Source organism: Aspergillus sclerotioniger (genome assembly GCF_003184525.1).
Source record: "Aspergillus sclerotioniger CBS 115572 chromosome Unknown BO94scaffold_25, whole genome shotgun sequence".
Classification (NCBI taxonomy): Eukaryota; Fungi; Ascomycota; class Eurotiomycetes; order Eurotiales; family Aspergillaceae; genus Aspergillus; species Aspergillus sclerotioniger.
The window spans coordinates 479,712-494,939 of record NW_020291015.1 but is presented as its reverse complement, the minus strand read 5'-3'; the positions used below and the strand labels follow the sequence as shown (position 1 = coordinate 494,939).

Sequence of the window (15,228 nt, the reverse complement as noted above, 5' to 3'; positions counted from 1 at the left end):
TCCCCTTCTCATCCCTCTGCTCTTTCCTCTAAACCAGTCTGAAGACGTGTTGTTACTGGTATCAGTATGGGAACTGGGGCAAAAGTAACTCTGGAGTAGTTTCAATGCCACCCCGCTAGCTGTCTTCGTTCAAACATATATAGCTACCTCTGTCCCCAACGGCGTCAAATGATAACCGACAGTTTGGCATCAATCCGTTATCTACATTACATGTAGTCTTGAGTGTATTGGCTCACAACCCTCGTGAATATGCACAGCATACGCATCATGTATCGAAGCATGCGCCAACTATTCATTCCTCAATACCTGAAACCCTCAAACGGTATATGGCAGTCGAGGCCGGGCAAAAGCCCATTCCAGGTTTTCACCACATTAAGAATAAGCAAAAGTATGCCATGCCGCCAATATCCTCCTGTGACCGATCCTCAGTTCACGTATTGTAAGGGTTTGAAGGACAACAGCGCAAGGCTGCTAGACAAGGAGAATATCTGTCGAGAGACAGATCAGCACCAATGAAACCAAGCAGGCCCTACAGACAGACATGATCGAGACACGTCATCAAGGATCGCGCACCAGATCATGTCGGGCCATGTAAGGACTGCTCATATTCTCAACGGATTCATTCTATAGCAGCCCGCCTGTTGCCTTTACCCCATTGCTCAATCAGCCGGCGTCCTTCCGCCGCAGCTTTTTCCATATTGTAGTCTTCTTGGACCATCGTCGTCAGGTAATCGACCACTTTCTGCGCGCATGATTCCTCAACAGCGAGCCTGGTGCCTTGCATACTGCTGATATGGCCAATAGCACCAGCGCGGGTGAGAAAGGGGTCGTTTTTAAAGTATGCCCCCGCGGTGTAGTCTCCGTATGTCTCAACAAGTCGTCCATCAATACGCTCAACCCGAAGCTCGGGATGTTCTAATTCCAATAACTCGCAGATCTCTATTATACGCAAAAGTGCATGGCCTTCCCACCGACGGGGAGCGCCATGCACTTATGATTAGTATAGGACGGCAGAGAGAGCAAGGGAGTCAGCATTACTTGTGAGCTTGTCGACATATGATTTCATGGCCCCAATCTGAGTGGCAAGCTCTCTGGGTGTTAATTTCCATCGCTTCACCTCTTCTTGAACACACACATCGACTGATGATAGCCTGCAGTTCGTAAGTGGCAACAAATTCGAGTTTCCGGGAGCGTCGCCATCAAGCTTTCTCTTCTTGCTTCGCTCAAGTGGTTTTGAGCCAACATTCTCGGGCTCTGTTCGTGGTTTCAACGCAACAGGAGGTCTGCTGTCCATGTCATGGTTCACGAACCCAGACAATCTCGGAACATCGGCGAGAAGTCTCTCGTCATGTCTTTTCAGTGTGAAGGGGCCGGGAAAATTGCAGACCTCGCCAGATCCGTGAATCAAGAGTGTTTGTAAAGCCTTATAGGCACTTGTATTTCGGGAAACATAGTCACTTGCGTAATGATCCATCGGCCCAGTGTAGGTTGCATGCTGGACCTTTACTCCATGGCAATACACATTCCCTCTTTCGGGTAAGAACTTGGTGTATGCTGGTCCAGAAATTCCGTTTTGGACACAGTACTCTGCCATCGCTTCGTTAGTATCGGTAGATATAAGATGAAACAATCCTCTTACCTCGTAACAGTTCAATCCAGTCCCAACCAGAAGTAACTGGGCCGCCTTGCTCTTCATCTGGTAAAACCCACTCGGGGTATTCGGCTTGCAGCCTCTTCAGGGCAGTCCGGCAAACATCGGCCTTGGCTGCCTTTTGAGAGGAATAAACATTCGATCTGGCGATCGTAAAACCATACATGGTAAGCTTAACTCCCCATCTAGAGTCTTTGCTATTGTTGAACTGAAACCTTGGAAGGAGCAATGCTTGAGTCGCCAAGGCACCGTAGCAAAAAAGAACCTCATCTTCGCTTAATTTGCATAGGTTCGTGGAGCCAAGGCGCCGAGGACACTTTTGCGCCTATATCACAAGTGTAAGCAGTGCCAAGGAACATGCAGTTTCAATCTACACAATGGTTAAACTGACCTTTTGAGATCTGGAAGTCGTTCTGGGGGGAGAATTAGGTGCTCTGATATTCTCCGGTACAACGCTTTCCGCCGGAGCAGGAGTAAGAAAGACATTGGAACTGCTCCAATTCCGCGATTCAAATGCTGCGAGTCTTGACTTTAGGGGTAAGAGAGGGCATTCAAATTCGAGCGCCTGGTGCTCAGCAGCAGGCTGCCCTAGCCCGCTTCCTGAGGCAATGTAGTTGGCGTAGGGAGCATCTTGACCCAGGCCCCGGTAGGGGGATGGATTATAGGCCCAGCGCGCGAATCCGTTTGGCGCATCCTCCACTTTGATACTGGGATTGTTGTTAGGTACAGGGGGAGGTACCTATGTCATGGAGTTAGAGAATTGCCATCGCGTGACTGCTAGATGGACTCACTGAATAGGACTGCCAAAGCTGCGGGGACAGGAAGGAGGAACTCCAGCCGAACACCAGTTTTTGATCGTCCTCTTCATCCATGTTGGAGTCGTTGGGCCGAAACCAAGAGGGGGGAGGGGTGGGAGATGAGAGAGGGCAGGAGTTGTTAGGAGGGAGCGGGGAGGAGGAGGAGGAGGAGGAGGAAGAAGGGAAGAAGTTGGAACAAGGAAGGGACGAGGCAAGAAATGAGCGGGCCCCCTTGGCAGTCCCGATGGTTGCATGGTTTACATTCACTCATTCAATGCATGAAGAAGCAGGCAAGTGGGCAAGTGGGCGTGAATGGGTCCGTGGATTCTAATAGCCATAAAAACAACTTCCCCCACCACCCCCGTGTTGCTGTAATCACATTGAATGCTATGACACAATGGTCTGGCCTGGCAAACATGGCTCATCAACATGTCCACATGTCTCCGCCCAGAGACTACCGTATTTAATAGGAATGATATATAAGGGTAACGAGAGTCGATAGCTCAACTGCTCATGATTGAAGCCTCAGAATCTGTGTGTCCCCGTAGAGGACACATCAGTCAAGATCAATAAAGCAACAAAAGAAACTTTGGCAGAGGGCGCAAGAAAGATTGCACCGGGGAGAAGTAGACGTCTATCTGAATAACATAAGAATGCTTCAATCGATCTCTATGACTTCGATCCCGAACCTGCAAGCTAGGATTCAGCATCGTGGAAGTCATTGACTCCAGCTTGACGGACATGATATCCTGCCATGGACAAAACCTGGGGTGGGAAGGGCCGCACTGTTTCACCCTAGGAAATGGGGGAGCTCTCCCCACGAACAGAGCTTGTAGACAACTTTCCGTCCGACCTAGTTGGTGTTTCCGTGTTCATGCTCGTACACACGACCGGTCTTGAGGGCGTCTGAAGAGCCTTTTCGCTCTCTTTGAGCGGTGAATCTCCCGAACATTCGTTGTCCTTATTCGCTTGAGATATACCCTCCTTTCTGCTCCTGACATGTGCGCTAGGGCTGGCCTGAATCTTGCTAGTGGTCGCTCCCTCAGTCGTTGTCTCGGAAGTAACGGTAGATTTAGCGCTGGACCCAGATACCTCTCTGGTTCCAGGCAGTGAAATGTCCTTCAAAACCGATGTTCTGCTGCTGCCTTTGGTGTAAGGCGCAGAACGCGCTTCAGCAGCTGCGGAAAGCTTGGTACCCATAGGTAAAGTGGTTGAAGGGGTATTAGTTGGTGCAGATATGCCAAACAGGGTCAGCGGCTTTGGCGGACTCAGAGCTTCAATCAGTTGTCGGTATGACTCGTCATCCACGGGGGTTACAATGCTGGGGTGTTTGCTGTGTTCATAGCTAATGCCCGTCATGCTGGAGATAGCACGACTACTACCGGAGCTTGAGACATAATCAGGCATGGGAACATCCTCGCAAGATGATCTTGCACCTCGATGACGTGCAATCGGATCGGTAAAAGGGTCTGGCATGCATTGACTTTGCCACTGGGGTAGAGGCATGGGCATCGGCCGTTGGTAATTCCGATACGCCCATGAATTGCCTGACTGGCTGCTGATTTGGCTCCTGGAAGCTATCATGCGCCCTTGCGCACCCTGTTTAGTAGGTGAGTGGGCGTGAGAATCTTCCGGGGCGAGATTGGGCCCGATGCCTGAGTTATATTTGAAGAGTCGTGGCTCCCGTGTCCACATGGTAGGATTCGGCCAGGCGATGTTTGAATGCTCCAGAACCTCTAGTGTCCCTCGGTAAGCATAATTACAAGGAAGGTCCACCAACTGACCACTTACGCAGAGGGGCGTGCTGAAAGGCGAATGCGATGATCTCCTTGACTCTCTCAAACGGAGGATAGCGATGCGGCCGACAGAAGCCCTCGGCGATCACGACTCTAATTCTGCCGTACAACTCGGCTGCATCCCAGTGTCTCTGCTCCAGAATCTCTTGATGGAACGGCGGAAAACGGAGGTTATCCTGATTGCCACTCTTGTCGACGTCTGAGAGTCTTGCTGTTAGGTGATGACTCGTGCAAGGTTTGAAGGTGAAGATTCATGAGCAACCTACAAGAACTCAGATCTGAAAATCAAAGGGTGATTAGCAGTGCATCTGATGCCAGGGAGGACCAATTACCCACCGATAACATGAGGCCATCCTGATCTCTGGTGAAAAACGCTGCCACTGGTGACAAAGACAAATTTAGCCTCTAGCCTTCAATGGAATGCTCAAGCAATCACCTACGATACACACAGCCCATCAATAAAGATCCGCACCTCGAAAAGCACCGCGTCGTCTGGCTGCAAGAGACTTTCCATCAACCGGCTCGGCGTCGGCTTTTGCCAGCTATGAACCGACACGCGGAAGGGGGTATTCTGGCGCAAACTTGGGACGAATGTAGTGAGAACTGGCAACTGGCCTACATTACTCTGTGGTAGGGAACAAGAAGCCGGACTGACAAGGCCGGGACTATGTAGATATGGCGACTCTGAGGTCTTCAAGTTAGCAGATACGCTTTTTGCTTCAAATCCGCTGCCGCACCGACCTTTATCCTTGGTGACAAAACATTGGGTCTTGAATTCCTGTATGGGCACCTTGGACGATTCGGGGAAGAGAATCACGTCCCAGTCTTCGTACCGCATCCTGGCTTCCCAAAGTACTATCGTCTGCGAAATAAAATGAGGAAAGGAAGAAATTGGACCTCAGGAGGTGGTAAGATACTAAGAGTAAAGAGAACTGATCCGCGTGGGAGGGAAGAACCTAGAGTAGGTATCGCCTCAACGATGAGAAGGATACAACAGGAGGCGAGGAGAAGATGGACTACACGCCGACTGACTGTTACCGACGACGCCCGGCCGTCGCTGCCACGGAAGGGAGCACCTACCTCATTTGGGGGGTTGGGGGTACCTGAGGAGCGTCCCTGAATATTATATTAGATTAGATATTGACATCAGATTCCCTTCAGGTGCCCGCCCGCCCCCCTCCCAAGGAGGGCAGGTGCGACCCTGCCACAAGGGAGACAGGCTACTGCATTGGAGAGGGAAAGAGTTGAACATGTAGACCTGGCGACATGCGCCCAATTCAGATTGCTAGGCATCTATCAAGTCTCATGTACATGAACGGCGAGCAGGTGTGAGCGAGACACTGAAAGTTCGCGCTCTCGATCACAGTGAACAGAAGACAAGGAGGCCCCGAGGTACAGGCAGGGGCCGGAAAGGAACACAGCTCACTGTAGAGCGAAGGGGGAATCATCCGTAAGAGACAACGTGAAAATGACATGCCAATATTAGATGCCGGAGCAGCCCACCGCGGCCAGACAAAGGAAACAACCCAACTTACGAACGCCCCAACCTTGTCACAACAGGATGCCGCCATCATTGCCGGAGAAGACACGTAGAGTGCGAGAGGTCATCACCCCTGCAATTAACTACAGATTAAACGAAGAGACAGACACATCAAGGACTGGTCCAATCTGGGATCGTGACGCCTCACAGGATCCAGCAGCGACAGAAGAGCGAGCAAATCAAAGCCACTAGGATATCCGCGGAACGCGCCAGACTCAAGACGAGGGGAGGGGGACCAGCAAGGGAAAGCATCGAATGAGCGGGAAAGCACTGTGCTCCATAGTAAGCTGAATTGAGAAATAGAAGGCGATGAAAACATGTTGTACAGGCCGCCGGTCTAGCAGAAAGCATGACGTAACATCCTCAGAACGAAACATGATTCGATTGGATTGCTTCATGAGAAAGGACTTCAGCAGATGAACTTTTCGCAGAAATCCTGCCCAGGGAATAGTAGAGGAACCAACGCGCATTTCAACAATTCCGATTGCCGTCATACGCATAAGAACATAGACCTAGGGCCACAAGACGTGATGAGAATGTAAATGGGGTAGGCATGGGGTAACTTGAGAAACGTGCAACATATGGATTGGGTGGGTGGTAAGGGGGAAAGGGAAGAGGTTAACAGAGAAAGATAAACGTGGTAGAATAGGGATGAAATCAGAGCTCAAATCTGGCTAAAAATGAAAGCGCTCGCATATGAAGTACGTAGCAGAGGAGAAGATGCCCATCCAGAGCTATAAAGGGTAACTTTCGCGGAGATAATAGCAGACTTATAACACAAAAGACCCATCGTGAAATGACAAAACTCCTGCTGGTTCTTTCAAACTAAAACGGAAAGTTCTTTTACTAAACCGGGGGGTTAGTGATGTTCAAGACGACCGAGACGTGGGTTGACAGGAGAACCAACCTTCATAGGAGCAAAGCCGCCGTATTGGTGAGCCGGGGGCATGCCCATCGAGGGGTACATGGGAGGCGGGGGAGGAGCAGGGCGGTAGGGGCTACCGGCAGGGCCGGAGTTGTTCTGGGAGCGACCCCAGCTCAGACGCACGCGCGAGTTACCGATGGGGTATCCCTGCATCTGGTTGATGGCCATCTCGGCGGCGTGACGCTGGACGAACTGAACGAAGCCGCAGCCCTTTCCAGGGGGGATCTTGACGTAAGTGATCTCGCCGAATCCTTGGAAGAAGGAGCGCAGTTCATCCTCGGTGACGTAGCCAGAAAGACCACCAACGAAGACGGTAGTGTTGTTTGGGTCAGTGAACTGGTTCATGGGCTGAGGGGCGCCGTAGAAGCCCATGGGAGGAGCGCCCATGGGAGGGTACATGCCCGCAGGGCCGGGCATGCCCATGGCACCAGGGACAACACCGGGGCCCTTGTTCTTGGGGGTCGCGGTGGAAATGCGCATGGGGCGGTTGCCACAGTAGACGCCCTGCATCTCGCTCAGGGCCCGCTGCTGGTCGTTCTCATCGGAGAAACGGACGAAGCCGTAACCACGGGACATGCCGCTGATGGGATCGGTCATGATCTTGGCGGACTTGCAGGACGGGAAGCGGCTTTGGAAGAGGGACACGAGGACGTATTCGTTGACCTCAGGACCAAGGTCACCGACGAAAATGGAGTACTCGGGGCCACGGTCATCGCGGCTACCGAAAGAACGTTAGCTGGTGTCTTGAGCCTAGGGCAGATAAGTTGTTCCTTACCTGCGGTCGGCAAGACCACCACCAGTAGCCCAATTGAGCTTGAACAAACGGTTGGTGTTGGGCATAGGGGTGCCGTTTAGGGAGAGAGCCTTAGCAGCAGCAGCAGGGGACGCGAAGTCGACGAAGCAGTAGCCGGCGTTGCTCCTACTACCAACATTAGGATCGCCTTCTGATTGCAGTTTGCGTTGTTGTGTACTCACCCAGAGAACTTGTCGCGGATCATCTTGACGTTGACCTGCTCACCCATCTGAAACCAGAGGTTACGAACAAAGTTCTCGTCGATCCAAGGCTCAAGTTCACCCATCCTGGTAATGGTCAGAGACGGCTGGGACAGAGATATATATTAGGATGGGTCTAGCGTACCAGAGGGTGGTCTTTCCCTCGTTAGCCTGCTGGGGGACAGCAGCAGCCGTGGGCTCACCGGGAGCAGGACCCTGGAAGGGGGCGGTGGTAGGGTCAGCCTGTCCGGTCATGGTGGTGTCGGCAGTAGCAGGAGCACCAGGAGCGGCCGCGGCAGCGTCAGCAGCAGGGTGCTGGTTCTGGAAGGATTCGAAATTTTGGAAAGACATGTTGACGTAATAATTCGGCTTTCGTAATAATAACTGCGATAAAGGTATCCAAGTTAGCAAATAAGGTTTCCTAGAAAAGACTCCGGGTCATGGGAAGATGCGCATACCTTAGTGCAGGTTAAAGAGCAGAAACCCAAGTAAACAAACTTTTCTATACCGAAAGAGGCCCGTGCGAATAGGGTTTCGTTGGTGTCGTCAAGGAAAGAAGAGCGTACGATCGTTCAGACTCGGAAATGATTCAGAAATGTTATCAATTCCTGGAAGAGACGATATTAGCACGAGATATCAGGTCTGAGGGACGATCGCCTGGGTGCGAAGGAAAGCAAGGCCAAATCAAGCGAAACGACAAAGAAGCACAGAAAAGGGTAGGATGAAAGAAAAACAAAAAGGCGCCAGATCGACAATTGAGCAACACCTCAGGTACAAGGCATTAGCTTGATATTGGCGTAAAAAGAATGATTGAATGAAAGGCGAGGAGTCCGCTAGGAAGGCAGTTCTGGGACAAGTGGTCGAATGAATGTATCGGTGAAAGTTGGGACAAGCTGTGAAGATGGATTCAGCCTCGACTGCAGGTCCCGCCCAGCCCAGTCAGGCGCCAAGACTCAAGGTTCCTCGGGTGGTCGCAATGGGATAGCCGGAAATATGCATATTCCATCAAGTGAATGGATCATAACCGGGAAGAGTAATGGGATTGAGCTGACAAGGCGTGAATGGCCAGAGATAGGCCTTTTCACCACATCATGGCCGCGTTCGTCGAAGATGCTACCAGAGTCGTCCGCCCGCTCCGGTTGCGACCGTCCCGATCGATCCACCCAAACCTTCAGCGGACCAGCAACACACAAGCCATGTAACAGCCGGGTCGTAGATTCAACAATTAGGACCGAGGCGCATGAGTAGATTTAGAAGAAGTAGCGGTTGAGCGACCGTCCAAACTCATCGTGCAATTGACCAAGGCGAGGAAGCGTGATCGTATGGCGCATGATGATCGCCGACAGACCGTGCCGGGCGAGGATGGAAAGCCTTTGTCGACAACCCGGTTGCAGAGCAATTGGGGGACATAGTAGCCCAGGGCCGAAAGGCCAACGATTCAACCAACGGCGCCTCCAAAGGTTGAATCCCATGAGTCTGATCGCATAGGAAGGGATGATAGACCGAGACAGTGGCCGGCAACTCCCACACACGGCCGGAAAAGGCAAAAAAGCAGGGAAAAAACCAAAAAATTATCACACGACTCGAGGTGGAGTGATTAAAAAAAAAAGGATAGTAAGAACTTACCAGGCAATGTCAAAACGCTACCTAGTGATCTGCTTGGGAGATGAGAAGCGATGTGTTGTGTAGGGATGGCGCAATATGAAGTATGCGTTAAGACCAGGGCGTCCGAGAAACCAGGAACTGGAGAATCGAGATAACTCCGGCGAAGTGGAGAAGAATAAGAAGAAAGCAGAAAAGAGAGGGAAAGGCACAAAGAAGAGTTACAGAACTATCCGCAAACTAACTCCGTCTTTTCCGATAAGAACAAGGGAACGGTGGGAGGACTGAAGGAGAGGGGGATATAACGGGAGGGAAGAAGAGAGGAAAGCGAGGAGGGGTAGAAGAAAGAGTATTCTTCAGGATGGAGGGGAGAAAGGGAAGGGAAGGGAAGGGAAACGAGGAAGAATGACTACGACGTACTACTGCTAGGGCAGACCAGGGACGGGAGAAGCAGAATCGTTAGACGAACAAACGAAATAATAATAATGAATAATCAGCACACAAGCACCGGCACCAGCACCAGCACCAGCAGCACAACCAGTACCAGCAGCACAACCAGTACCAGTACCAGCAGCAGGTCCTGCTGCTTGCTGCTGCTGCTGCTACTGTGACTGAGGAGATGAGGGGCGGGCGCAGCGCTGCCAGCTGGGTGGGACGAAAGTTTGCCGACTAGGAGAAGACTCTTTTTTTTAGGTGTTTTTTTTTATTTACTATACTATTTCACTTGTTTTATTCAATTTTCCCTCTTCCATTTGTGTTTTTCTTTTTTTTTCCCCTTTTTCATTCTTCATTTTTGTTTTCATTTTTCCTTTCCCCCCGCTCTCTTGAAGTTCAACGCACCTTTTGACTGGCCCGGCAGCAGAAAATCCAGATCTACAAGGCCTGACTCTCTGGTGGGATCGTGTGGCCTTACCGGGATACTGCCTGGAGTACTCCGTACTCCGTGTAGTATCGGTATTGTCTTGGTATTCAACATCCAGGTTGGATTGGATTGTCTGTCGGGTGTACGACCTTGCTGGATGTATGTTTTAGATCGCGGTCCAGATATCGACTACTTAAGTATCTAGATAGAATTTAGATAGATAGTACCTATAGTACCTACAGGGTACGAGTAAAGAGGCTAGTCTTATCTTTACTCTGCTCGATTTGACTCTGAACTCCAGACTACATTCGTCAATCCTTCCTACCCATCTAACTACATACTAGTACAGGCACCGGTCGATAAACCTCCACGGATACCTGCCTACTGTGTTGCTGCGAACGACCCAATACAGGTATCGCAGGTACATAGTACATGCAGTGGATACATCCACCATCGGACCCAGCCCAACCAAACACCCTGGGACCAGATGACTGCTGCATCCTGCGGGTTTGCAGCCTGACATGATCCTTATTTTCATCGCATGCAATATTCTTTGTACTATCCTCTGGTAGTTGAACGGGCCCAGACAATAGAATCTGCCGGTTCTTTTTTTTTTTTTTTTTTTTTTTTTTATTTGCCCCTCTCCTTTGCACTGCATCATATCGTCTTCTCGGTTGCTGGATTGAAGGTCCCGAGAACTTGGAAATCCGTGAAGCTTAAAGCCGCCCGGCTCTTGTACCTAACTACCCATGGCTTTGTTTTCCCAAGTTAGAGGACGAAGTATATCACGACCCGATTGATCTCTCAACCGTACAGAGGTTTGATAACGATCTCTCCAGTCAAGTAGGGAGGGAGAGGGCCAGCAACCGCATGTGCGCAGGATATCGACACCCCCCAAGGTGGTGGGAAAACGAGGGTCTTTATCCGCAAGCCCATCGTCATCAGGCAAGGGGGACCCAAGTAATGGGGTCCCCTTGTTGGGGGAGGGGGTTGTGGTAGCAGTCTACCTAGTAGTAGCAATTAATACCTGGCCAATTGGCCACGGTAACAACTGACAAGGGGCGGACATTGGGGTGGAGGATGGTGACAGGACAATCCTAACCTGAATCGACCTGTACCTACATAAGGAGGAGCTCAGGATTCATAAATATGGCCGAATGGCTGCACGAAATCTGCAAGGACCTGGACGATGCACATGCAGAGGCCAGGACCGCCAGAAGAGTCGTGAGGTCTTTTCTCTTCCCGTCCTCGCGCGGTGACTCGTCGGGTTCCATTCGCGTCCCATGGCCCATGGGCCCTTATCGTCATAGGCTTGACCCGTTCTCCGCCTGGCTTGTCGGATGCCTTGACGGTCATTCGTAGATCGGTTGCCGTTTGCAGCCACTTCAGCCCTCATTGTTCAGATGGATCGCCCATGGCCTAGGTACTGTCTGTCCGGCCGGGCGGCTGAAAGCCATGAAGTAGCGGAACTCTGACGGAGCTGAAATGGCGGCGGTCTTTCTCTTTTACCTTACGGAGTACTCAACAGTGAATTGCCCGAGAATTGTAGTAGAAGATACCAGCCCCGTCAATGACCAACCAAAAAGGCGACCGGGAAAAAGAATGGCAGCGCCTGGACTGCGAAAAAGTTCAATGAAAGGAAAATGGCCCCCACCAATGCGCCCCAGACCCATGGATCGTGGAGCAGCTAGCCTGCTGTGTCTATGAGGGAGGACTAATGGGGGATTCAGGACATTCGAGAAGCAGAAGGTTCCATGTGGAAGTGGATGGTGCTATACACTGAATAAGTCAATTGTGGTCGGGTTACGGAGTAGATAGGTATCTAGTACCTAGTACTATGAACTGGAGCAACCCATGAGGGATTACTTCAAACCTACTTACCACTGACCACCGTGCCACTGTGGTTCACGTTAATAATAGATAGTGGCCGTCGGGGATGGTCCAAGCAACCATACTAAGAATAAGCGGCATTCCAAACCACCATGATGGGGTCCGAACCTCGAAAGAAGTCAACTTGAACGACCATGCCTGCCACTAGATAGATAGATAGATAGGTGCCATATGGATCAAGCAGTATTCATTCCGATTTACCTACAGCCTGAAATTCCGCACCAGGTTTCTGTGTGTGTATGTGTGTGTGTGGGTTAGCTGTGGATTATAAAAAGAGCCCAAAAAAAATGAAAGGTCCCCCCGGGCACCGTCCATGTGAGGCAACTCCACCGGGCCAGCTCGAACCATGGAATTGCGGTCCATGTGGTGCCCATTGGTTGGAATCCGGGCACCGGCGGCTCGTAATTTTGGCTGGCGGGCTGTCATCGGTAATACCTGGATGGTAATAATACCAAGGATCCTGGTTAGTGGTTACGGGCGCCAGTAAGGATTCTGGAATTCCCACGAGTGTCTGAGACAGAATTCATCAGCCTCGTGAGTCGTGAAGGGGTTTAGATATTCGCTTTCCTTAGCCTTGCTAGTTGCGACTACTAGCTGCTAGTCTGTTTCAAACTTTCCATTGCATCCATGCTCCATTGCAGCAAGATAGTCAACGGTATCTCCCCGGACGCGCACGCGACGCGATCGCCTTGCAGGATCCAAGCGGTAATCAATAACTACTAGATACTAACTACTAGTACTAGTAACTTAACCTACTATTACTTGGGGGAGCCAGTCAGCAGGCAAGTGGCCAGAATACGAGCGTCATCACTCTTTAGAAATCTGGAGAACAATCGGTCAAGGACGGGCCATCATCCACCGTGGGAAGTTGGGAACCGAGAAGAGCTCTGGCATGAGTAAGGGAGATCCGATGGTTATTTGGTTTCCCTTGATTCCAATTTCCAAATCCATCATGAGCACATTAATTTCCCGGGGGATAATATCTATCTCAGATACCGATTGAATCGATCGACTACAAGGAATAACTTAATAAGGCTGCCTAGTGCCTTCCGAGTTGCTAGCTTTGACCACCCTTACTTCCAACCACAGTAAGTATATATTAAGCTGGAGGGTCCCTTCATCTAAGCAACATATTTGCGATGCAGACTCAACCACCACATACATACTACATACTACATTCACAGCATCTAGAAATGTACACTCAGGATGTCGGATGGATTACACCACCGTGCCGTCTAAGGCTCTAAGCAGACTGTCCCTTGCAGATTGCCATCCTCTCCTTGCACCCAGCCGTTATGGATGCATGCATGCATAGGAACGGTCCTCTAATTAATACAAGTTCACAGCACCTTCCAGCAGGTATTCATTCCCCATAAGATGTAATTTTGCTATAAGTACCTACCTAGTCAGTACCTATCTAGTACCTCTTCTCTAGACTTGATGCAAAGCGAAACCAAAGGAATAGTTTTTGTCCAGGTTGAGTTGTTGGGTCAATACTGAATGAACCATGGAACTAACTGCCTCTGGATACCAGGCATGATAGGTATCTACTGGGAACGAGAACTCATCAGGGGTACTAGTTAGATATTCGGCGGAGGAACCTGGATCTTTCACAGCAGACCATGCACGCCATTCCCACTCTTATTTTATTGTATCCATCAATTGGTTATGCTATGCAAATTGTAAACCACGAAGTACTTAACTATTTGACCCACTGTTGCAGGTGATTGTCACCAACTCTCACCAAAACATCATGTATCTCCACTCGTGACTGTTCCGGACCCCCCGAGGCGTCACAAGTCACCACCTCTTTTCTGGTTCGTGTCAGCTCGCTAGTTGGGGACGCGGCGCGCTTGCAATCCCTGCTGGCTGATTAATGTGGCCATTGTTGGGCCGGAAATCCGGATGGTCTCACCAAGTAAGTCTATACCTTGAGTCGGCATTTGTGGTAGCAGAGAGTAGTTACACCCAATACCTACATAGTACATGCAATGCAGCCCATCAGGTCTCATCCTCATTCTCGTCCTCATCCTCCTCCAAACCCAGATCCCCCCCATCACATACGGCCTCTTCTCCCTCACCCGCAGCCATATCATCATCACAGAAGTCCCCAATATGGCCCAACTCATCCCCCAACAACTGTATAGTCCTTTCATACACCTTGGCCGTCTCCATCTCCCATTTCCCAGGCGTTGGATACTCCTGTATACCCAGCATATCCTCCATTTCATCCTCATCCTCGTCCTCATCTTCACCAAGCCCACCGCCATCCTCCCTCTCCTTCTCCCTCACCTCAACAACCACAACCCTCCCCGACTCCGCGATACTCTTAATCCTCACCTTCTCTGTCATCGAAACCACACTTCCCTTCCCCTCCCCATCCCCCAAAAGCCCCGCAAAGACCTCGTCCAACTTCCCCAACAGCCGAAACGTAGCAGCCGCCGAGAACGGATACTCAGCGAGATATGAATTGACCTGCACGGCCAAAGAAATCAAGTAAGGGATTTGAAGCGATGCTGTTCTCAACCTCAATTTTCAGCCCAATGTCCCACCACACACACAAAAAAAACCCCAAGATCAATGAAAACAGAGGGCAACATACGTGTCCCACTAACCCATAGCACATCCACCACCGCCTCCAAATCTCTCGCTATTTCCTGGAAGCTCTCATACCCTCGCTCAGACTCTGGAAGGGAAGGGTCCGTAAACGCACCGCTGAATTTCTTGGCGTGACGGCGGGCGATACGCAGGAGGGTGGTGTCGACGTAGTTGATCACGGTTGCTTCTTTGGCCGAGCCTGGGCGGAGAGGATGCGAACGGGGTTGGGGGAGAAGGGAAGACGCGGTGCCTGTGGTTGTAGTTATGGTGGTGGAGGGGGTCGGGGAGGGGAGGAAGCCGCCGCCGCCGCCACTGTTGTCGCCGCTTCGACGGGTCGAGGACGATGTGGTTGAGGCCATTGGGGTTTTTGTGTACAGCTGTAGGAGTCGGGGAGGCGTTGTGATGGTGGGGGTCTCAGATACCTTGGGTTGTTAGAGATTGTACTGTGTTGAAAGCAGATGAGGGGTGAGGGGTGAGCTGCTTATAGGCGAAGGGATTCAAGCTACATACTGGGTATGTTGCTCTCCATGGAGATTGACTGCTTTCGGATTGCGAGCTGGTGGCGAGTTGCAAT

At 50.9% G+C, this 15,228-nt stretch overlaps 5 protein-coding genes across 5 annotated transcripts; all 5 read right to left on the bottom strand.

Moving 5' to 3' along the window:
- Nucleotides 1-619: 619 nt before the first annotated feature.
- On the bottom strand, nt 620-1,961 carry BO94DRAFT_472361 (uncharacterized protein; the record flags this gene model as incomplete). Its single annotated transcript, XM_025608425.1, has 3 exons — nt 620-939; nt 1,039-1,587; nt 1,640-1,961. Coding segments are annotated over 3 exons (1,191 nt in total), but the record flags the coding sequence as incomplete, so codon positions are not given.
- A 918-nt stretch (nt 1,962-2,879) lies between these two features.
- BO94DRAFT_626729 (uncharacterized protein) lies at nt 2,880-5,082 on the bottom strand (the record flags this gene model as incomplete). Its single annotated transcript, XM_025617374.1, has 6 exons — nt 2,880-4,184; nt 4,240-4,443; nt 4,511-4,522; nt 4,581-4,624; nt 4,685-4,928; nt 4,986-5,082. The coding sequence occupies 6 exons, from the start codon at nt 5,080-5,082 to the stop codon at nt 3,244-3,246; spliced, it is 1,542 nt and encodes a 513-aa protein (XP_025464662.1). The 3' UTR covers nt 2,880-3,243.
- A 398-nt stretch (nt 5,083-5,480) lies between these two features.
- BO94DRAFT_188135 (uncharacterized protein) lies at nt 5,481-5,908 on the bottom strand. Its single transcript, XM_025606023.1, has one exon. The coding sequence runs from the start codon at nt 5,816-5,818 to the stop codon at nt 5,522-5,524; it is 297 nt and encodes a 98-aa protein (XP_025464661.1). The 5' UTR covers nt 5,819-5,908; the 3' UTR covers nt 5,481-5,521.
- A 735-nt stretch (nt 5,909-6,643) lies between these two features.
- On the bottom strand, nt 6,644-8,053 carry BO94DRAFT_472643 (RNA-binding protein; the record flags this gene model as incomplete). The annotated part of the gene is made up of 4 exons (XM_025608445.1): nt 6,644-7,427; nt 7,485-7,631; nt 7,685-7,789; nt 7,848-8,053. The coding sequence occupies 4 exons, from the start codon at nt 8,051-8,053 to the stop codon at nt 6,644-6,646; spliced, it is 1,242 nt and encodes a 413-aa protein (XP_025464660.1).
- A 5,409-nt stretch (nt 8,054-13,462) lies between these two features.
- Nucleotides 13,463-15,013, bottom strand: BO94DRAFT_559009 (general transcription factor IIH subunit TFB6 family; the record flags this gene model as incomplete). Its single annotated transcript, XM_025614039.1, has 3 exons — nt 13,463-13,492; nt 14,121-14,572; nt 14,659-15,013. 3 exons carry the CDS (start codon nt 15,011-15,013, stop codon nt 13,463-13,465), a joined length of 837 nt encoding a protein of 278 aa, XP_025464659.1.
- Between the last annotated feature and the right edge of the window lie 215 nt (nt 15,014-15,228).

What these genes read in the sequence shown, in the direction of transcription:
- BO94DRAFT_188135 (XM_025606023.1), bottom strand. Translation starts at nt 5,818, where the DNA reads ATGATGGCGGCATCCTGTTGTGACAAGGTTGGGGCGTTCGTAAGTTGG.